Consider the following 23,263-nt stretch of genomic DNA (forward strand, 5'->3'; position numbering starts at 1 on the left):
ACCAAGAAATATGGAACAAAGCATAGAATATTCTGTTATGCAGTGTATGTGAATAAAGCCGCCTGACCCAAAATACTCTGTCTTTCTCTTTGTGGGGAATGTTACACTAAAAGGTATGAGACAAAGACACCTCACAATGCAGACCTGGACTGTTATTTACAGGTAAATAAAAATTTAAACAAACAAGTTTATTTTTATTTTTTTACAACAATTTCAATACTTGTCTCGGCGTCAAAATTCCATTCTAATTCGACCCATATCTGCACTCAAGAAATATATAGTAAACAAGCTTACAAACGCCTGGCACAAGCTGCAGTGTTCTGAATCTGGCGTGAGACTAAGCTGCAGTGTTCTGAATCTGGCGTGAGACTAAGCTGCAGTGTTCCGAATCTGGCGTGAGACTAAGCTGCAGTGTTCCGAATCTGGCGTGAGACTAAGCTGCAGTGTTCCGAATCTGGCGTGAGACTAAGCTGCAGTGTTCTGAATCTGGCGTGAGACTAAGCTGCAGTGTTCCGAATCTGGCACGAGACTAAGCTGCAGTGTTCCGAATCTGGCGTGAGACTAAGCTGCAGTGTTCCGAATCTGGCGTGAGACTAAGCTGCAGTGTTCCGAATCTGGCGTGAGACTAAACTGCAGTGTTCCGAATCTGGCGTGAGACTAAACTGCAGTGTTCCGAATCTGGCGTGAGACTAAGCTGCAGTGTTCCGAATCTGGCGTGAGACTAAGCCGCAGTGTTCCGAATCTGGCACTAGACTAAGCTGCAGTGTTCCGAATCTGGCGTGAGACTAAGCCGCAGTGTTCCGAATCTGGCGTGAGACTAAGCTGCAGTGTTCTGAATCTGGCGTGAGACTAAGCCGCAGTGTTCCGAATCTGGCACTAGACTAAGCTGCTTACATTATCGTAACAAGTGCAAACATTTCTTGCTTGGATTAACTTTGCTCTATGTCAGGGGTGGTCAACTCCAGCCCTCAAGGGCCACCAACAGGTCAGGTTTTTCAGGATATCCCTGCTTCAGCACAGGTGACTCAATCAGTGGCTCAGTCAAAGATTGAGCCACCTGTGCTGAAGCAGGGATATCCTGAAAACCTGACCTGGTGATGGCCCTTGATTACTGAAATGCCATAGAGCAGGTGGCCAACGCCAAAGGTACGTATTTGGTAATATGCGTAGTGACAGGATGCTGATTGCAGTTTACCGAAGAGAAATTGGCTGACGGCATAAACTGGACTTTTTCAACCCACAAACGCATTTGTTTTACTTCAGTAGAACCAGGGGTCCCGCGGAGCTGCCAGACCTGAGGACCCCCTGGGTGCCAGTAATAACTTTACATTTTGTTTTGGAACGCCCCTCACAATAACAATTAATATTGCAGTGGGGTCAACTATAAAAGCATCAACATCTTTCGCAGCCGTGCCGGCGCGCGTCTGGCTGCAGCCATGTTGTGTCCATCGGGGCAGGTTTTCTTGCCCACTGGACAACAAAACCCTTTGCAGCTCCGGAACCGGCGGGTTCCCAGGTCAGGGTGCCACGATACATAAACCAGGGGCTCATAATGTAAGAACCCCACGCCCTGCAACAACAAAATGAGTAGACAGGACTATAGCTTTTCCGCTGGCACAGAAATGGTGCAGAACACGCGCTTATTAAAATACGTCCTTTGTAGCCTCACAAGGCTTCTAGTATCTGGAAGTTCCAGGCTGCAGCCAACGAGAGCAAGCGCTAAAACATGGAACACGCAGGAAGAGCTCAGACAGTACCTGCAAACCCAAAGAAAATACCTTACATTCAGAGACCAAGGAAAAACAAAACACCTCAATGTTTATCAAGAAAGGTGAAGCCAAAACGACACGCCAGGAAGGAATACCGACACAAAAAACAGTCATTATGCAGCAATAATGTTTATTTCTCTTGTTTTAAGAGTTGGCACCAAAACTCACAATTGATCAATTTTCCTTCACAGAAGAAAACAACAAAAATATGTTTGTTACATTACATTTTTATTCACTTGAGTTTTTTTTGCATTGCAAAACGTACCCCCTAGTGTGAAAGCGCGCCTAATAGCTCTTACACGTCTAGTAACACATTTTATGGTTTTAATTGAAACATCTTTGGTCATTTTCAGCCTGTTTGCTCTCTTAGGCTGCGCTTATAGTGCCGGCGATGGCAGGCTGCGGTCACTGGAGAAATCTAATTGAGATGGCTTCCAGCAATCGCGACTAAGCGGTCGCGCCGCTCCTATAAGCGCACGCGATGGCGGCAATGCATTTCTTTTGACGCGACATCGTGTCGCTGCCGCCGGCACTGTAAGCGCAGCCTAAGGAATGACCTAGTGACTTCACAAGACAGTGGCCGGGACTCGCAAGGCTCCGAAATGGGTTTTTGCACCAAGACTACGTTAGTGGCCAGCAGATTGGAGGACCACGGTGCTACAACCAGTAATCATAACTTAGTGAATCTCTCCCAATGTCCACTCCGCAAAACCAGTGAAGAAGAATCAAATAAAAAGGGGATCCTTAGGATTCCTCGGCACATTAAACCCCTTTTCATTGGATGATTAGGACCGTGCGCCTGATTCTTCTTCACTGGATCTATTTGGGACATCAGGAGCTCCCCAGAACCAGCGCACCAGCGGTTAAGCACCCCACTTTCACCCTTTTTGTTTGAGTGCGCGCACTACCTTCATTCCACTCCGCAAAACCATCATTTCTTTTTGAGCCCTCGTGGATTTAGTAGGATTATTCAGTCCTAAATCTCATACCCTAACTGAGTCGGATATTTATAGTGTGTTCTTATAAAATTTATACGGAGACTCAATCTATTAAATCCAAATAGTTTCTTTACTGAAATATCTTTTTCTTTCTGTTCAGAATCTGCGCCACATATTTCGATTTTCACATCAATCAAGTTACCAAACCTCTACGGTCAAAGCAAAGGGGGATTGTGTCTTTGTAGCGGTATATTCATAGTAACGCTCGACCTGGAGTCCGTGCCGCTCCTGGTACAATAGAAGACGAGACCGTTTGGCACACGTTCAGCTGCACTCTGCTACGGGAGGACTGGCAGTAGGATAGAAATTGGAGAGAAAATAACCCTCTACTTCAGTTGGTGACTGAAATGAATGAGCTACTGTATGTTACAATGTGGCATGAGTGGGTATGTGTTGGTCTGTGTATGCAACTCCAGGCCTCAAGGGCCACCAACAGGTCAGGTTTGAAGGGTATCCCTGCTTCAGCACAGGTGGCTCAATCACTGGCTCAGAAGACTGAGCCATCTGTGCTGAAGCTGGGACTGATTGAGCCACCCGTGCTGAAGCTGGGACTGATTGAGTCACCCGTGCTGAAGCAGGGATATCCTTAAAACCTGACCTGTTGGTGGCCCTTGTGGGCTGGGAGTTGCCCATCTGTGCTGTAAACACTGTTCTCAAAAAGTAAAATTAGCCTCTACAAAAAAAAAACACATTTTGTGCAAGGATTAAAATACTACCAAAGATATCACAACACCGTGTAGACAATTCGTAATCAAATCAAAAGTATTAATTTAACACTTTCGCGGCCTGAGTGGAACGGCAGGGGAGGAGTTATTGGGCTTTTTGATGAGTGCGTTGTTGAGACGTTTAAAAGGAGCAGGACATTTCAGAAACTCACAATAACAAACCTCTCGCTCCAAACCCGACGCGCAACGATGGCGAAAAACAATAAAAGCACTACAGTAAGAATCGCGCGGCGGAAACATGGCGTACAAAGCAAGCACGCGCCTGTATCCACGGCCACGTCACCGGGTTATAGAGAGATGCGCTCAATGCAAGATTTACACCAGGGGAGCTCAATTCCAGTCCTCAAGGGCCACCAACAGGATATCCCTGCTTCAGCACAGGTGGCTCAATCAGAGGCTCAATCAAAGACTGAGCCTCCGATTGAGCCGCCTGTGCTGAAGCAGGGACTGCGAGCCTCCTGTGCTGAAGCAGGGATATCCTGAAAACCTGAACTGCTGGGGGGGCGTGAGTACCCCTGGTTTATACAGGTAATCCTCGCTAGCCAACTTGTCACCAACGTGTCACTTTACAACGAATGGCATATCCAACGCAACCCTATGGGCCGTTATCCGCGCCGGAATGCGTTATCCAGCGCTCACCGCCACTGATTAACATGGGACTCGCTTTACAGCGGTGTCACTATCCAACGCTGCTCCCAGAGCGGGTTCCGTTGGATAACCGAGGACCGCCTGTACATACATTACCATTGCGACAAAGTGAAAGAACTTAGCCACGTAGCGCCCTGTTGCCTCAGTTTAAGATCTGTTACATGCAGCTGCAAAACGGAGAGTGGGATTACAAGGCAGCGTTTCGTATCCCCAGGAAGGTGATAAAACAGTGGGACAATATCGCAGTCACTGGGGTGGGCAACTCCTGTCCTCTAGGACCACCAACAGGTCAGGTTTTAAGGATCTCTCTGCTTCAGCACAGGCGGCTCAATCCTGTGCTGAGGACTGTTCCTTTAATACACGGAGACCGAGTGAATAAACGATGCGATTTGCGCCCGTTTGCGACACTTTTACCTCTTGGAGTTTTTTCCATTGATAAATTTGGTGCATTTCTTTTGCACTGGTTGTGAAGCCAGGAGACCGCTCGCTGTAAATTAGTCCCAAAGAGCCTCATTAGTATCTCGTTATGGTGAATATTTTTATATCCACTAAATGGTATTAAAAGGCACATCTGCCCAGGTAATATGCAGTTATCAGAACTTACTAAATTACCATTAACCTGCAATTTATATTGTGTAGCGACCACACTGGTACTTCAATAAATAATTTTTGCCATTATATATCCACAGCCTTTTTTGTATCTTAATTCAAAACATACTATGGTTATTAAGTCAGAAGTGCCTTCTTGGTAAGATGCTGTCGCGAGGAGGAAGTAAAGCTACACGGGGAATGTAAACACAAAGAACAACAGCCCACACATTATACAGCACCAAACAGAACCAGCGTCCCATACAAAGTTATCACAGCCCCCGGGAAACGGTTTCAATTATTTGTGTTGCTGGAATTGGTGTTTATAACTTCAAATTAAGGGTATAATTAATGACTTGTACCGGTATATATTAAGTATTACAAGCAGCCGGGTTGCTGCCAAATCAAATTTCTAATCTGTGGGGCCCGAAATAAATATATTGGGAACACATTTCCACCTTAATGTGTTTTTAAGGAAGAGACGGTGTCACAGAATTTAGCGCACGGTCTTCATATCAACTCATGAAGGCGTTTTAATGCCGTTCATGGCCTTCATTTAGGGGGTGGTTACAGAAGGATTTGCTCGTTATTAACATAGTAGAATTTACCAAAGCCTTGCATCGCTTAATACCGGTTTTCATTTTTCGGCACTAAATTTAGACAGGTCAAAGATCTCTACACCCCCTCCCCCTCCCCCAAAAAAGTATAAGACATGATTAGCAACATTGTTACAGGGGTCTCAAACTGTCCTCAAGGGCAACCAGCAGGCTATGTTTTATGGATATCCCTGCTTCAGTACAGGTAGCTAATTCGGTGGCTGGAAGACTGAGCCACCTGTGCTGAAGCAGGGATATCCATAAAAGCTGGCCTGTTGGTGGCCCCTGGATGACTGAGTTTGAGACCCCCGTGGTAAACCAACCCCTCTGGTTAGGGTCTCTTGCAAACCCCCAATTTAACCCTTTGTCTTCTGCACCCTGGGCATATCAGCACCAGACTGTGGAGACCCACTTCTGCTGCCAGGACCTTACACGCGAGCAACAAGAGGGATGACAAGCCGAGAAGGTCCCACGAGTTCCCCGCATGCCGGGCTGCCATAAAGCAGATTACACGTAATCTCACGCTGGGGCAGTCCGTCCCGATTCAAACGTGAAATGAAAAGGAATCACTTAAAACGGTGATAACCCTTCTGAATTCTGTGTGTGAAAGCTTTGGCCTAAATACATCGAATGTGGTTCAGCATCATCTGCGCTGTAAGTGGCGTATTTATTATTCCACGTAAATAAAAGTTTTAATCGAGTGTTTGATAACAGAAATGTAGGCGAATAAACCCTTTTGCTGCAGCATGTTACAAGTCGCCTGGGAGTAGCGGGGCCTATAGCAGGAAGCGTTAACGTTACTTTGAGAGGTTCCCCTGGCTCCCAGTTGTAAGGCAGGATACGTGCAAACTCCCATCCCGTATGGGAGATAAGGCGGGCGGGCAACCTCCGGCCCTATGCAGAACAGTTCTGCTAGTGAGGTATATGAACATGAAATGGTTAAAGCCAAAGTGGACAGGGAGAGCGCCCTTCCCATCTTTCAAAAACCATCAGCAAATTGTTTTGTATTTGAGCACCAACAGGAAGCAAAGTGCAACACAACCTCACAGGCCCTGAGGGAGAGGTGAGACTCCTCACTCCTGTATTCCGTGGTCCATGTGCATCCGTGGGTCTCCGGCTCCTGCTGCCTTCCCCATGTTAAATCTGACGCTTAGATGGAGGGGTAGTCAATGCAAAATGTTTAGATGTAGGGGTGACCGTTATCCGACTCTCATTCCTGGAGGCGGCGGCCCCGGAGATGTCCTGAGTTTTGAAGTAGATGATATAAAACACGGGAAGTACAATCCCAATTAAAAGCATGATAAAAACAGCATTCCACCAGCGGATGCCCCAAACTGCCCCTAAACTGGGCTCTTTCTGCCCCGGCGAGCGAGAGGCCGGCTGGCTCGGGGAGTCTGGACAAAAGTCCTCGCTGAATAAGTCCTGCGTCTGCACTGCAGCCTCAATATTCTTGTCTATCTCCTTGAAGTAATGACTTAGGTGTCTGTTTTCGGGGGAGCTCTCGGGCGACTCGATCCCCCTGGAGTTTTGTGCCGCTCCTTGTTGAGGCCTTAAAGCATCTCTGCCTTCAGTTAAAAGGCCGTGCGCCTTGACCGGGACCTTGATGGTTTTTAAAGCGTAGATGTCCTGCTCTCTGATAAAGTTGTTGACCCGTTTAATATCAGCGACCTAGGAACAGAAACACAACGGGTTACGCAGCTGTTGTTGCTTGGAGGTGTGGCCGTCCTCCCCAGGGTTGGAAGCTCGCCCCGCCCCACTTTCCAATTAGCGGTTTTAACCATGATCCTGTGAATCACAGACCCAGTACGGTCTGTCTCCCTCCAGCAGAACAGAGAGAATTGTGCCAGGTAGTGTTGGGACCTGCAGATTGGTCACGCTGTGACGTGGCTGCAGGCTTATAACCTTTTGGGCAAAGGGTTTAACTAAATGACCCTTACTCATGAGCAGATTAGCACTGAGGTACTGTACTATATGTTGTGTCATTTTGTATGATGCGCTGGCCTTTCTGTTTTTATTAAAATAATAGTCTTAAACATCATTCAATTTTTCAACAGAGACAGTTCCAAGCAGAATACAAGGAGCTGGGCTCTGGCCAGAACAAAAAAGTGTAAATAGGGAAATATCCACAACGCAGCCTCGCGATAAAAAGTACCCAGAGCTGGCGAACCCAGCGTCCGCTTTTTATCTCGCTGTGGGATATGGCGACTATGGGATCTATACACCACGGCCAGAATGTAAACGCAAAGATGTTATTTTGTCGTTACTCGCACTGGCAGCAGCGACGCATGAATCTTAGTTCCGCCATTATCTGGTATGTCTGCGACGAGATGACGGATTTAGGGAGCGAGTGGCGGGGGGTTTACATTCACACATCGGCGCAGGTCTGGGTATTCAGGAATGTGCGCCTTGCGCTACTTTTCTTGATGTGTTCTGCGCTGGATTTCTCGCCCCCTTTTATGTGGTTTACTGCAAGTTGTTTCTGGTGCAGAATACTAGCGCGGTGTGCGTCAAATTCTACAAAAGTACAAATACTCCCAATGTCAGGCACAAAAATCCTATTATTTTTTAAATGCCAATGCATCAGCGCACAAATACTGCCGTTACCTTGCAGTCTTACTGCATCCCGCGCACATCGCCGGCGCAGTCTGCCGTTACCTTGCAGCCGTACTGCATCCCGCGCACCGTGGCGCACATCGCCGGCGCAGTCTGCCGTTACCTTGCAGCCGTACTGCAGAGCCAGCTTGTTTAAGTTGTCGTCCTCCGTGATGATGTGCTCCAGAAGCACCACGTCCCCCACCCTCTCGCGGGTCGCGGTCTGCCGCCGAAGCTCCTCCCTCCGCGCTCGCAGCTCCATGACGTCATACTCCGCCTCCTCCTCGGAGCTGCCGTTATCCGCCCCGTTAGTGAAAGTGTACACGTGGCTTCCCAGTGAGGACAGGACTGCAATGGGGGGCTGGAAGGGGTGCGGCGGACCCTCTTTCAGGCGCATCATCACGTCGAACCCTAAATACAAAAAAGTGTAATATATACAGGTCACAAACGCCTCCTGTGAGCACGTGACTTGTGTATGTAACGGGTTAAAACATCCGGCTAACACGCTAACCTCCCGCAGGGCAGCAAAAAGGAGTACTATCTCCCCAAAGACGTCTCAATGTACCCCAACACACTGCCACCACCAAGAATAATTGAAGGTCTTACCCTCAGGAGTTCTTGGTCTCCTGTTTACTAGACCCCACCCTTTAACATGTGCGGCAGTACAATATACACAATGATAAGTAATTAGCTAAATTGCCGATCGATCGGCGAAGATTGGGCTCAGGGGTTCACTAAATGGCTGTCAGTGCAGCAGAAGAGGACCAAAGATGCAAAGTTCAGTGAGGAAGATCATGTGAATTAATCAACACAGGTAGAGTGACCAGATGGCTGGGGAACAGGCGGCTGTGGGTAAAGAGCGCAGTTCAAAACACACACACACACCCGGCTGCAAGCACAGGATTTACACAGCAATGTCCGAGTGAGTAGTACGGCCGCAGTACACTTATATTAATATATTAAAGGAGTGCACCGGTATAAATAGCCGGCATGATATAGTAGTGCCCAATACAACCGTATGTCCTCTCGTCTCCCCCGGTCCATCTGCTTCCAAAGCCCGTCCCGCTTGTGGGCAACACAACGTGGTGGCACTACCCCAAGAAAGACCCTATTCTGTATGCTGGTAGGGACTTTGGAGATGACTACGGGAGGACCGTATTGTCTTTGGAGGTGGTCCGCTTCCCCTGGTCCCTCACTCTTCCCTCTAGGAGGGGTTATTCATCATCATTTCAGTTTATAACCGTGAGTGCATTAATTAGGGACTGGGACCATCTGGTCACTCTGTGTTGATTCATTGTCATTTTCTCCCCTTTTGCACCCGGTCACTTTTACATTAGTTGAAAATTGGTCTGAGCAGTGCGGCTCCATGCAAATTGTAGGAAGATCATGTGACCAGGCAGTCACTAGGTACGATTGGTGCACTACTAGAGAGAGGGCGGGGCTCAAAAAGGGGTGTGTCAGAGCCTGTTTCAGAAGAGGAAGGGGGTGTGACTTTGTAAATGGTTGTTATAGAAACAAAAAATGCTTGTTACATTATAATACATTAAAAATGTCAGAGTTATTTTGTTTTTTTAAATGCTACAAGTATTTTCTCATCGTACAGAACTCTTTTATTAAAAAACACACATGTAGGATATTCTTTAGCCTGCAGCTTTAACACAGAGACACAATCTAGCAAATGAGTCTGAAAATGCGGCTAATCTCTTCAAAAAGGTTCAATTCGAGCCCAAAGAGCGTACGTATTACGTTTCACATGTAATATACGTGGGACAGTGCTTGCTTACAGAAAAGGAATATTACAAAGACATGCAATAAATAAATGCAGACAGTTTCAGAAAATAAAATGATAAAAGCACAAAAAAGGTTAACACGTTACCACCGATTAGACAGCTCGAGGTCGGGAGATTTAAATATGAGAATTCCCGTTATTTGATGTAACACCCCCCTGTTGAATTCTAGCTTTGATACCCAGTTGCATGTTTTTATGCATCAAACTGTCACAAGGCCGACCTTCTCTAGGGGTCTTATCTCCACTCAATCTTTTGTGACAGACTGGGACTGGGAGAGAATGATTTTAAACTCAAATGAATCCCCGTATAAAATAGTGCATAAGAGCAAGGTTAGCCGTGTATGCACTATACAAGACAATAGATGCCCTATAACGCTCTCCCTGTAACCCCTAGAATAATGCTAACCTTACAGCTGCATTCTTAGACTTCAATTCACGATATATCCAGATTAAACATTTATCTAAGCAACTGACTCGGGGCATCCCTTTAAGGTTGGAGGAAAAAAAGATTTCACCAGCAACAAAGGAAAGGGTTCTTTACAGTAACGGCAGTTACAATGTGGAATTCATTACCCATGGAGACTGTGATGGCAGATACAATAGATATCTTTAAAAAAACAAAAAGTTGGACATCTTTTTAGAAAGGAAAGGTATACAAGGGATATACCAAATACGTAAACATGGGAAGGATGTTGATCCAGGGAGTAATCTGATTGCCAATTCTTGGAGTCAGGAATGATTATTTCCCCTTATGAGATATCATTGGATGATATTTCACTGGGTTCTTTGTTTGCCTTCCTGTGGATCAATATATACTGTAAGTAGAGATTTTAGGATAAAGTATCTGTCGTCTAAATTTATCATAGGTTGAAAAAAAGACATACGTCCATCACAATCAACCTCATCTACTATGTAGCTTTGTAACTATGTAACTTTGTGTGCAAATTTGAGTTACACCAAGAATAGGCAAACACTTGTGAATTATCAGGTCAGTGAAAATATTTATGCATTTATTTATTTATTTAAATAGCACCAACAATGTTCTTTCAAGTATTGATGCATGTACATTTATATATGTACAACTCAACCCAGTTATAGCGCGGCGCCCGTTATAGCGCGGCGCCCGTTATAGCGCGGCGCCCGTTATAGCGCGGCGCCCGTTATAGCGCGGCGCCCGTTATAGCGCGGCGCCCGTTATAGCGCGGCCCCCGTTATAGCGCGGCCCCCGTTATAGCGCGGCCCCCGTTATAGCGCGGCCCCCGTTATAGCGCGGTCCCCGTTATAGCGCGGTCCCCGTTATAGCGCGGTCCCCGTTATAGCGCGGTCCCCGTTATAGCGCGGTGCCCGTTATAGCGCGGTGCCCGTTATAGCGCGGTGCCCGTTATAGCGCGGTGCCCGTTATAGCGCGGTGCCCGTTATAGCGCGGTGCCCGTTATAGCGCGGTGCCCGTTATAGCGCGGTGCCCGTTATAGCGCGGTGCCCCGTTATAGCCCGGTGCCCCGTTATAGCGCGGTGCCCCGTTATAGCGCGGTCTAAACGTGGCTCCTGTTTTAAAAACATCTCCATTTTTTTTGTGACATCACACCAATCCTGTGGTGTAGCAGGTAAAGAATTGGTCTAGCAAATCGAAGGTCCCGAGTTCGAGTCCTGCATGTGTATTATATAAAATGTATTCATGTTACATTCCCACATGGTGTAGGGGTGTGTGTGTGTCCATTAGCAATAAAGCATTGAATATGTAAAGAAAAAAAAAAAAGAACAAATCCCACATGGTGTGTGTGTGTCATGTGACCCGCTTCTTCCTCTGCGCTCAAAAGTCTATGGTAGGGAAATGCAGATGCCGGTAAGTTCCCGCACGGCGAAATTTACGCGATCCCGGTTATAAAGCGGTCTCATTCTGTGGACCCCGCGGACCGCGTTATAACGGGGTTCAGCTGTATATATAATTAGTGTGTTATCTTTGTTTGTTGTATATAATTAGTGTGTTTAAACTGGAACGTCAGCTTGGGTATCTAGGACGATGAGGAGCGTCTTTTATATTTATGTTAGAAATTGTATGTGACAATGTGCTTTATTTCCTGTGTATTATTTACAAGTTATTTCAGGCTTTGGAGTCAGTCAATGGCCATCTAACTACAAAAACAAATGTGATTTTACAGTGTTGGCGTGATTGATTATTTATTTTTCCACTTGACGGAGGAGCCTGTTACACAAACCAGCGCGGCTCGCACATAGATCTGGGACTTGCCATGAATGAAAAGCACTGACTTGGCTTTGATCAAATCTTACAAGTGCAAACAGGTATAAATTCCACTCCCACGCAGTAGCAATGGGGAAAAGATCAAACTCCAGGGTAATAAGAAAATAAACCCTTTGGTTTAAAGATACGTAAAGACCAGGCAGAGTAAAGAGTAATGGGCTGAGCTTCACAAGAGCACAATACTTATTAGATATAACAATGGTATATACATCAATTAAAGTGGTTTAAGCAAAATTAAAATGTAACACTTTATACATTTTGCAAGAAACTTCTAGTTACAGAATTAAAATCAGATTACAATATATTAATAACTTATTAATAAAATAATATCGTCATTAGATAAACCAATGAAAACACTTTGTTATAAAGTCATAGGCTTACAGCCCAGATGGGGCTAATTGTATATCAATGCAAAGTTTACCAATGAAGAAACTATTCCATTAAATGAAAAAAAAACACTTGTATTTTATGTACTAAGCATCAGCCCTGCCAGTGCTCAAAGAGTTAATACGTAAGTCGGTATAACTGAAGTGACATTTTTGACCTTACAAATCTGTTATGTGTTTAGAATTTCAGATTACAATACGCACGAGACTTTACCCGGGATGCAGCTAGGCTAGAGCCCTTTGAAAGGAAGCCACGTATAAGATTTTCCAACAAAGACCTTTTTACAGACCTATTACCCAGAAAGCATTAGTGTTCCATCTTTATTGGTCTTTCCTACTAAACAGGAATAGAGCGCGCGCGCACACACACACACACACACACACACACACACACACACACACACACACACACACACACACACACACACACACACACACACACACACACACACACACACAGCGAGTAATCATGGGGAGATCTTCCATTGCCTTGTAAATGGAAAGAGCAATCTGGTTTGAACGTGTGAACATTTCGCTGAAGAGAGAAAACGAGTAATGTTTTTCTTGGGGTTTAAGATTTTTATATAGCACTGAGCATGTATGCAGCATGTACAGTATATGAATATAGAAATTGTAATATGTTGAGCCAAAAAAGAGATAGTATGGGTACTACAGCTTTCCCGAAGGTAACGAGGGTGTCCTAAAATTCTATAGAATGTCCCAACTCAAAACTGATGCAAAAGGCAAAACGTTCTGAATTTGGGCCATCTGGTCTGCTTTTGGTTGAGTTTAGTAATGATTCAGGGGAGACATACAGAGGAAGGAGAGAGGAGAGAGAGGCAGGTTACCCTGTCAGATCTCTATGGAGGTTTCTCCATGGCACAAATCAAGAAAGGTGTTACCGGTTATCACTATATAAATTAGCAGTACAAATTATCAGTGACCAGGTCCTTACTTCCCGTGAGTAAAGGTTGGTAACCACACACAATAGCAGCATCAGAATGAAAATTAAAACCATTTTATAAAACAAAACAAGGACAGGGAGTACTTACAGGGGCCCCTTTCTCCTGATGCGTTAGTGACGAATGGTGCGTTGGGGAATTAATTCCATCTGTAAGGCAAAGTAAATAAATAACAGGTTATGAAATTAAAATAAATAAATAAATAAATAAACATCTTGTTGCAGATTGAGCCTAAGGATACATATATTAACTAGTGCAGCAGAGGTGGGTGTGGTCATATCTACTGTACCTGCAAAATATATACCTTCAGGGCCAGAGAAGTCATGCAGTTCTACCTGAGAGCGCCAGGTAAGAGTTATTTAGACCGTGCTCAACAGATTGCATAATATTATGAAGAAATCGCTATCAATCCAATGAGCTGCCACAGACAACACACGTTTTACTAGCTCAGTGACACAGGTGAGTCAAAGTATTCCCACTTACACTAGAGCTACTTCTCCCTGATGGTGTTAAATAATGATTGCAGCTTAACTCTACAATATTCTCAGAGTGAATGATGCGTCTCTTTTGCTTTCAAAACTCTGCTCTCCCACAGCAACACAAGACTTGGCTACGCTTATAGTGCCGGCGACGCGACGGCGAGGGGGACATCAGGCTGCGGTCACGACCAAGCCATCGCGTCGCGCTTACTATAAGCACACGCGACGGCGGCAATGCATTTGTTTTGACGCGACGTGTCGCTGTCACCGTCACTATAAGCGCAGACGCTGCCGTATCTTTTTGTATCTCTATAACACTGATACGGTGTGGCACTTCAAATGCAGATACACCTGTATGAGCCATTCTATCCCCAGGAAATAAGCACGCGCATTACCCGAGACAGCAAATACATTCACACTTATACTGGCGAAATACAATAACCCCGCGCCACCCATAACGCACTATACCAGGCAATGCACGGAATATTGCACATGTATTCCAGGATATAGAAAGTCAGCGCTATGAACAAGTTTTATAATGAAAGTTAATGTGCTTACAAAAATATATAATATATATACACACCTGTCAATAGATATCTCTACACTACTTTATTGCTCGTGTATATATATATATATATTTGTATATATAAATGATCATATATTCTCTCTCTCTCTCACCCCCTCTCTGTCTCTCACCCCCTCTCTGTCTCTCACCCCCTCTCTGTCTCTCACCCCCTCTCTCACCCCCTTTCTCTCTCTCACACCCCCTCTCTCTCACCCCCCCCCTCTCTCTCTCACCCCCCCCCCCCCCTCTCTCTCTCTCTCTCTCTCACCCCCTCAGGGATTATGACCCCATTGCGTGCAGTGCACAGCAGGCCCCGGATCCCCGCGCTCGCCTGCTCCCCGCTGCCGCTCGGCCCTCACCCTCCCGGCGCTTCGCACTCTCTCCGGCTCCCGGAAGCAGCTGACGTCCAGCCGCCAGGCGCAGCCTAACCCAGTGTGGCCGCCTGGCCAACCCCGACACGGGCTTTGGCTCCGCGAACCAATCAGGGCGAGGGCTGTGCTGGGGAGAGGCGCGGGGTTGGTTGAGCGGCGGCTCTGACGTGTCAGGGAAAGTTTAAAGGGACAGAGCAAATAATGCAAATACAGCTGTGTGTGACACAGGCAGGTTCTGTATACAGCTGTGTGTGACAGGGGCAGGTGCTGTATACAGCTGTGTGTGACAGGGGCAGGTGCTGTATACAGCTGTGTGTGACAGGGGCAGGTGCTGTATACAGCTGTGTGTGACACGGGCAGGTGCTGTATACAGCTGTGTGTGACACGGGCAGGTGCTGTATACAGCTGTGTGTGACACGGGCAGGTGCTGAATACAGCTGTGTGTGACAGGGGCAGGTGCTGTATACAGCTGTGTGTGACACGGGCAGGTGTGTATACAGCTGTGTGTGACACGGGCAGGTGCTGTATACAGCTGTGTGTGACACGGGCAGGTGTATATACAGCTGTGTGTGACACAGGCAGGTGCTGTATACAGCTGTGTGTGACAGGGGCAGGTGCTGTATACAGCTGTGTGACACGGGCAGGTGCTGTATACAGCTGTGTGACACGGGCAGGTGCTGTATACAGCTGTGTGTGACACGGGCAGGTGCTGTATACAGCTGTGTGTGACACGGGCAGGTGCTGTATACAGCTGTGTGTGACACGGGCAGGTGCTGAATACAGCTGTGTATGACACGGGCAGGTGCTGTATACAGCTGTGTGTGACACGGGCGGGTGCTGAATACAGCTGTGTGACACGGGCAGGTGTATATACAGCTGTGTGTGACACGGGCGGGTGCTGTATACAGCTGTGTGTGACACAGGCAGGTGCTGTATACAGCTGTGTGTGACACGGGCGGGTGCTGAATACAGCTGTGTGTGACACGGGCAGGTGTATATACAGCTGTGTGTGACACGGGCGGGTGCTGTATACAGCTGTGTGTGACACAGGCAGGTGCTGTATACAGCTGTGTGTGACACAGGCAGGTGCTGTATACAGCTGTGTGTGACACGGGCAGGTGCTGTATACAGCTGTGTGTGAGAGGGGCAGGTGCTGTATACAGCTGTGTGTGACACGGGCAGGTGCTGTATACAGCTGTGTGTGACACGGGCAGGTGCTGTATACAGCTGTGTGTGACACGGGCAGGTGCTGTACACAGCTGTGTGTGACACGGGCAGGTGCTGTATACAGCTGTGTGTGACACGGGCAGGTGCTGTACACAGCTGTGTGTGACACGGGCAGGTGCTGTATACAGCTGTGTGTGACAGGGGCAGGTGCTGTATACAGCTGTGTGTGACACGGCAGGTGCTGTATACAGCTGTGTGTGACACGGGCAGGTGCTGAATACAGCTGTGTGTGACACGGTCAGGTGCTGAATACAGCTGTGTGGGACACGGGCGGGTGCTGTAAACAGTTGTGTGTGACACGGGCAGGTGCTGTATACAGCTGTGTGTGACACGGGCGGGTGCTGTATACAGCAGTGTGTGACACGGGCAGGTGCTGAATACAGCTGCGTGTGACAGGGGCGGGTGCTGTATACAGCTGCGTGTGACACGGGCGGGTGCTGTATACAGCTGCGTGTGACACGGGCAGGTGCTGTATACAGCTGCGTGTGACACGGGCGGGTGCTGTATACAGCTGCGTGTGACACGGGCGGGTGCTGTATACAGCTGCGTGTGACACGGGCGGTTGCTGTATACAGCTGCGTGTGACACGGGCGGGTGCTGTATACAGCTGCGTGTGACACGGGCAGGTGCTGTATACAGCTGCGTGTGACACGGGCAGGTGCTGTATACAGCTGCGTGTGACACGGGCAGGTGCTGTATACAGCTGTGTGACACGGGCAGGTGCTGTATACAGCTGCGTGTGACACGGGCAGGTGCTGTATACAGCTGTGTGACAGGGGCAGGCGCTGTATACAGCTGTGTGTGACACGGGCAGGCGCTGTATACAGCTGTTTGTGACAGGGGCATGTGCTGTATACAGCTGTGTGTGACAGGGGCATGTGCTGTATACAGCTGTGTGACAGGGGCTGTATACAGCTGTGTGTGACAGGGGCAGGTGCTGTATACAGCTGTGTGTGACACGGAAGGTGCTGTATACAGCTGTGTGTGACACGGAAGGTGCTGTATACAACTGTGTGTGACACAAGCAGGTGCTGTATACACAGCTGTGTGTGACAGGGGCAGGTGCTGTATACAGCTGTGTGTGACACAGGCAGGTGCTGTATACAGCTGTGTGTGACACAGGCAGGTGCTGTATACACAGCTGTGTGTGACAGGTGACCCTAATATGGAGCATTCAAATTGCCATTTGCGTAATGAAATTAATGTGCTGACTTCCTACACATCCTTATGAGCCGAGCACCTCAACACTTTAAATTCTAGGTGTGCGGATACCCTACAGCAGGGTTTCCCAAACTTTTTTTTCCGTGACCCGGTTATTTTTTAACTTCTTTTTCGTGACCCACTAAAAATTTTATCGCCTATACTGGCCTATAGGGCCTGCACAGACACAGCCAGTGACACACGCAGCCACTGACACACACACTGATACACACACGCAGCCACTGATACACACACATACACAGCCACTGATACACACACACACACACACACACAGCCACTGACACACAAACTGATACACACACGCAGCCACTGATACACACACATACACAGCCACTGATACACACACACACACACACACACAGCCACTGACACACACACTGATACACACACAGAGCCACTGATACACACACACAGAGCCACCGATACACACACACGCAGCCACTGATACACACACACGCAGCCACTGACACACACGCAGCCACACAGACACTGCTACACACACACACACAGACACTGCTACACACACACACACAGACACTGCTACACACACACACACAGACACTGATACACACACACTTACACTGATACTGATACACACAGACACTCTGGGAGGTGGCAGGGACACTTGGGTGGGTGGGAGGGAGGGGGGCAGGGACACTTGGGTGGGTGGGAGGGAGGGGGGCAGGGACACTTGGGTGGGTGGGAGGGAGGGGGGCAGGGACACTTGGGTGGGTGGGAGGGAGGGGGGCAGGGACACTTGGGTGGGTGGGAGGGAGGGGGGCAGGGACACTTGGGTGGGTGGGAGGGAGGGGGGCAGGGACACTTGGGTGGGTGGGAGGGAGGGGGGCAGGGACACTTGGGTGGGTGGGAGGGAGGGGGGCAGGGACACTTGGGTGGGTGGGTGGGAGGGGGGCAGGGACACTTGGGTGGGTGGGAGGGGGGCAGGGACACTTGGGTGGGTGGGAGGGGGGCAGGGACACTTGGGTGGGTGGGAGGGGGGCAGGGACACTTGGGTGGGTGGGAGGGGGGCAGGGACACTTGGGTGGGTGGGAGGGGACCAGGGACACTTGGGTGGGTGGGAGGGGACCAGGGACACTTGGGTGGGTGGGAGGGGACCAGGGACACTTGGGTGGGTGGGAGGGGACCAGGGACACTTGGGTGGGTGGGAGGGGACCAGGGACACTTGGGTGGGTGGGAGGGGACCAGGGACACTTGGGTGGGTGGGAGGGGACCAGGGACACTTGGGTGGGTGGGAGGGGACCAGGGACACTTGGGTGGGTGGGAGGGGACCAGGGACACTTGGGTGGGTGGGAGGGGACCAGGGACACTTGGGTGGGTGGGAGGGGACCAGGGACACTTGGGTGGGTGGGAGGGGACCAGGGACACTTGGGTGGGAGGGAGGGGACCAGGGACACTTGGGTGGGAGGGAGGGGACCAGGGACACTTGGGTGGGAGGGAGGGGACCAGGGACACTTGGGTGGGTGGGAGGGGACCAGGGACACTTGGGTGGGTGGGAGGGGACCAGGGACACTTGGGTGGGTGGGAGGGGACCAGGGACACTTGGGTGGGTGGGAGGGGACCAGGGACACTTGGGTGGGTGGGAGGGGACCAGGGACACTTGGGTGGGTGGGAGGGGACCAGGGACACTTGGGTGGGTGGGAGGGGACCAGGGACACTTGGGTGGTGGGAGGGGACCAGGGACACTTGGGTGGGTGGGAGGGGACCAGGGACACTTGGGTGGGTGGGAGGGGACCAGGGACACTTGGGTGGGTGGGAGGGGACCAGGGACACTTGGGTGGGTGGGAGGGGACCAGGGACACTTGGGTGGGTGGGAGGGGACCAGGGACACTTGGGTGGGTGGGAGGGGACCAGGGACACTTGGGTGGGTGGGAGGGGACCAGGGACACTTGGGTGGGTGGGAGGGGACCAGGGACACTTGGGTGGGTGGGAGGGGACCAGGGACACTTGGGTGGGTGGGAGGGGACCAGGGACACTTGGGTGGGTGGGAGGGGACCAGGGACACTTGGGTGGGTGGGAGGGGACCAGGGACACTTGGGTGGGTGGGAGGGGACCAGGGACACTTGGGTGGGTGGGAGGGGACCAGGGACACTTGGGTGGGTGGGAGGGGACCAGGGACACTTGGGTGGGTGGGAGGGGACCAGGGACACTTGGGTGGGTGGGAGGGGACCAGGGACACTTGGGTGGGTGGGAGGGGACCAGGGACACTGAGCACCAGGGACATTTGGGTGGGTGGGAGGGAGAGCACCAGGGACATTTTAGAGCACCAGGGACATTTGGGTGGGTGGGAGGGAGAGCACCAGGGACATTTGGGTGGGTGGGAGGGAGGGCACCAGGGACACTTGGGTGGGTGGGGGGGGGGGGGGGCAGGGACACTTGGGTGGGTGGGAGGGGGGGGGGGCAGGGAGAGGGGGTGGGAGGGGGGCAGGGACGGGTGGGTGGGAGGGAGGGGGGCAGGGACGGGTGGGTGGGAGGGAGGGGGGGGCCAGGGACACTTGGGTGGGTGGGAGGGGGGGGCCAGGGACACTTGGGTGGGTGGGAGGGGGGGGCAGGGACACTTGGGTGGGAGGCAGTGACTGGGTGGGGTGACTTACCTTGCCGCCGGACGCTTTCCCCTGCTGCCCCCAATATCCCCTGCTGCCCGGGACGGGAGGTGGGCTTGGGGGGACGGGAGGTGGGCTCGGGAGGGGGTGCCACGGGAGGTGAGCTCGGGAAGCTGGCCGCAGAAGAGCTGGTACTTCCTCCTCCGTCCCACGTTGGGAACGGGGGGGAGGAAGGGAGCGGGTCCTGCTTGCCCTACACAAGCGCGCGGGACCGCGGGGGGAATCCCCGCCATTTTTTTTAACTTGAGCGGGGAGTGGGACGGGAGACACCGCGCGGCCAGCCTCGCTGCGACCTGGCCATTTTGGTGCCGTGGCCCGACCCACCATTTGGGAAACTCTGCTCTACAGAACCTATATCTATATATTACATTAAATCGAGGTAACTATATTGTTTGAATGAGGCTGTTCTCCATGTAACCATTTTAACATTCGTTTCACTAATTCCACGTGGTCCGTAAGGTTTAAGGATTTTTACAAATGCTTTATCTGAATATTCTGATTTTGCAATAAAACACGATTGGGTTTAAACAGTTAAACACTATTTATAATCAAGAGAAATATTATTTGGAGCCTTGTGCAAAACTTTTTATATGTGCATTTTTAATGAGAAACTAAATGGCAAATGTCTGGCCCTTTCCCAGCTGGCAGAATCATGACATTGAATTGATATGGCTCGCTGATTAGATCTGGGACAGGATGATATGTCTCTGAATGCAGCTATCATTAGATATGTTACATCTTGTTCACGCAGACGGTTGATGTCCTCAGTCACTCGGCTTCCTGCCACGTGGGGTTTGATGTGATCCGCAGAACGCAGCCCGATTGCGAGATTAGAGGAACCGTGGGGTTTCTGGAGAAATCCACCCAAGGACTTTAAAAGTGCTGCAATAAAGGTGTTTTCCAACCTGCTCGAAAACCTTCAGCTACATTGCTGTGTGTCACATTGTATTGCACTAACCATGTGCTCAGCACTTTTACACAACTGTGATATAGGACGTGAAGGTAATGCAGGGCGACACAAAACAAAGAAAGGGCGCGAGAAAAGAGAAAACAAAAATCAATTGCCCTACAATGATTTTTTATGTATATAAAAAATGATGACACATCATATTAAAACGTTACAATAAAAAGAAAGGATCATAAAGATCCAAACATCTCATCGGGGTGAAGCGCCATTTAGGCGCGAAACGCGGTGAGGTCATCACGCAGCTACGCGTCATGGTGATGACGATACATGGAAGCTGCTATCATCTCTTTAACTGTGCATGCAATGTCTTGTATATAATGTATACCCTGTTCATTTATGTAACTGTATTTGTAACCATGTATTATTTGTCTTAACTCTGTGCCCAGGACATACGTGAGAGCGAGAGGTAACTCTCAATGTATTACTTCCTGGTAAAACAATTTATAAATAAATAAATCTCATCTCCACGACGTTACATCTCAAAGTTAAGCTGCTTTCTTGCTTACATCTGTGGGCGCAGTCCTTAACCTCACTCACTCCTCCTTTCATCTTGATTTGTGAGTTTATGGGGGGGGGGGGGGTGTGAGTCGCTATTTCACTTGCTTTGGGATACGTTTCTCTGGGTGCGATACTCTGATGAGATGTTTGGATTTTTATGATCCTTTCTTTTTATTGTCAAGTTTTAATATAATGTGGTTATCATTACATAAAAATGATTGTATGGCAATTGATTTTTGTTTTCTATTTTCCCTTTTTTTTGTTTTGTGTACTTTTTACCCCGCTGATCACGGGAGAATAGGAGCGACAGAAGGGATAACTATCTTCGTTGGGGAGATCATAACACGCCAGGGATAGCGCGCAAGGAATTTTTCTATGACCCTACGGTTCGGCCATACCAATAAATGTATGTAATTACTATATAACGGTATATTGGCCAACCCTAGGTGACTGCACCAAATATCAAAAGTAAACGGCGGGGGAAGTTTTGTCCGTGTCCTTTTTATTTCTGTGTGTGTGTGTGTGTGTGTGTGTGTGTGTGTGTGTGTGTGTGTGTGTGTGTGTGTGTGTCTCTGTGTGTGTTGGTTTCTAAAATATTAAGTAACAAGACATTACTTTTTTTTTAATAGGCTGTGTTTTATTTCTTTTATAAGTATAAAAAAAAACAACAACTTCTAAAAACATCCAAAATACATTACAAGTTTCCCAGCATTTGTCAGAGTGGAATGAGTTCCTTTCGATGTGCAGTTGGACCTGACATCCACTGCACGGTGAGCACCACAAGAATCGGCAAAGGAACCATAAGCCGTTGAATAAGACCCCGTGGACACCACGGTGGGAAAAGGCGTTGATAATACTCTGTAAAGTGACGCCTCCTCATTTCTGGGTGAATAAGGCTACGCTTATAGTGCCAGCGACGGGACGGTCGCTGGAAAATCAAATGGAGATGACTTCCAGCGATCGCGACCAATCCGTCGCGTCGCGCTTACTATAAGCGCCCGCGCTGGCGGCAATGCATTTGTTTTCCCGTGACGTCGCGTCTCTGGCACTATACGCGCGGCCGTAGACGGATATCCACCAGCACGCAGGCGTGCGCATTCCAGTGAGGTTTAAATACTCAGAGTGTGTAGTTCCTATTCCATATGCTGCGAAGACGTCTTAATTAACAACTTTCATAGCGTTGATGCCGAAGTGAAAAAGAGCGAAATGGTTAACACCTTCAGTACCAAAGGGGAATTTTTGCTCTCACCTCTGGCAGAGAAGGTGTTAATAAACCAAGCACTGTTTGGCGTTTGTAGAGACTCCTTAATACAGAGGCCTCCAAACCTTTTATACTCTACAGCAGGGGAGGCCAACTCCAGTCCTCAAGGGCCACCAATGGGACAGGTTTTCAGGATATCCCTGCTTCAGCACAGGTGGCTCAGAATAAACGAGTCACTGATAGACCATGCTCAATCTTGAAAACCTGACCTGTTGGTGGCCGTTGAGGACTGGAGTTGGCAACCCCCTGCTCTACAGCCGTTACATGTTGGGGGGTGGGGGGGGTGGGGTGAGGGGGAGTCTTACCATCTTCACTACATTGCAGCTGAAGGGTTAATATTTCATGTATTCCTTTTCCTGCACAACAAGGTGAGAGTTTGTTTCCACCCCACACTGCCTCTTATTCACAGGATACAAACTAACTAATGACAACTATAGACATTTAACCCTTAAACAGTCATATGACACACTTGCCATAGAGGTTCTAGCCCTGTGTTAAAATACATCAAGCAACATTGTCATCACTTTGTCTTCATCAATACAAAATATAGCACCATAGTCAATAGCAACAGCTTGTAAAGTCACAAGTACAGTACCACGCCAACAACAGAGTACTCATTACAACAGGGCGCTCAACTCCAGTCCTCAAGCACCCCCAACGGGCCAGGTTTTCAAAATATCCCTGCTTCAGCATGGGGTGGCTCAATCAGTCCCTGCTTCAGCACAGGCGATTCAATCAGG

At 49.0% G+C, this 23,263-nt stretch overlaps 1 protein-coding gene across 3 annotated transcripts; it reads right to left on the minus strand.

Moving 5' to 3' along the window:
• Nucleotides 1-1,855: 1,855 nt before the first annotated feature.
• On the minus strand, nt 1,856-14,853 carry LYSMD4 (LysM domain containing 4). Of its 3 annotated transcripts, none has more exons than XM_075575277.1 (4): nt 14,626-14,709; nt 13,404-13,462; nt 8,041-8,327; nt 1,856-6,992 (listed from the first exon to the last, which is right to left on the minus strand). In XM_075575277.1, exons 3-4 carry the CDS (start codon nt 8,314-8,316, stop codon nt 6,462-6,464), a joined length of 807 nt encoding a protein of 268 aa, XP_075431392.1. In that variant the 5' UTR covers nt 8,317-8,327; nt 13,404-13,462; nt 14,626-14,709; the 3' UTR covers nt 1,856-6,461. The 3 variants fall into 3 exon arrangements, with proteins under 3 accessions (XP_075431392.1, XP_075431393.1, XP_075431391.1); XM_075575278.1 differs by lacking the exon at nt 14,626-14,709 and adding an exon at nt 14,376-14,404; XM_075575276.1 differs by lacking the exon at nt 14,626-14,709 and adding an exon at nt 14,717-14,853 and having other exon boundaries at nt 1,857-6,992.
• Nucleotides 14,854-23,263: the final 8,410 nt, after the last annotated feature.

The sequence above is a fragment of the Ascaphus truei genome, chromosome 18 (genome assembly GCF_040206685.1).
Source record: "Ascaphus truei isolate aAscTru1 chromosome 18, aAscTru1.hap1, whole genome shotgun sequence".
Taxonomy (NCBI): Eukaryota; Metazoa; Chordata; class Amphibia; order Anura; family Ascaphidae; genus Ascaphus; species Ascaphus truei.

Bases quoted from the DNA above. Each gene is read 5' to 3' on its own strand.
- LYSMD4 (XM_075575277.1), bottom strand. From the start codon at position 8,316: ATGATGCGCCTGAAAGAGGGTCCGCCGCACCCCTTCCAGCCCCCCATT. The intron at 6,993-8,040 runs GTAACGGCAGAC...TTCTGTTCCTAG, and splicing joins CTCTGCAGTACGGCTGCAAG to GTCGCTGATATTAAACGGGT.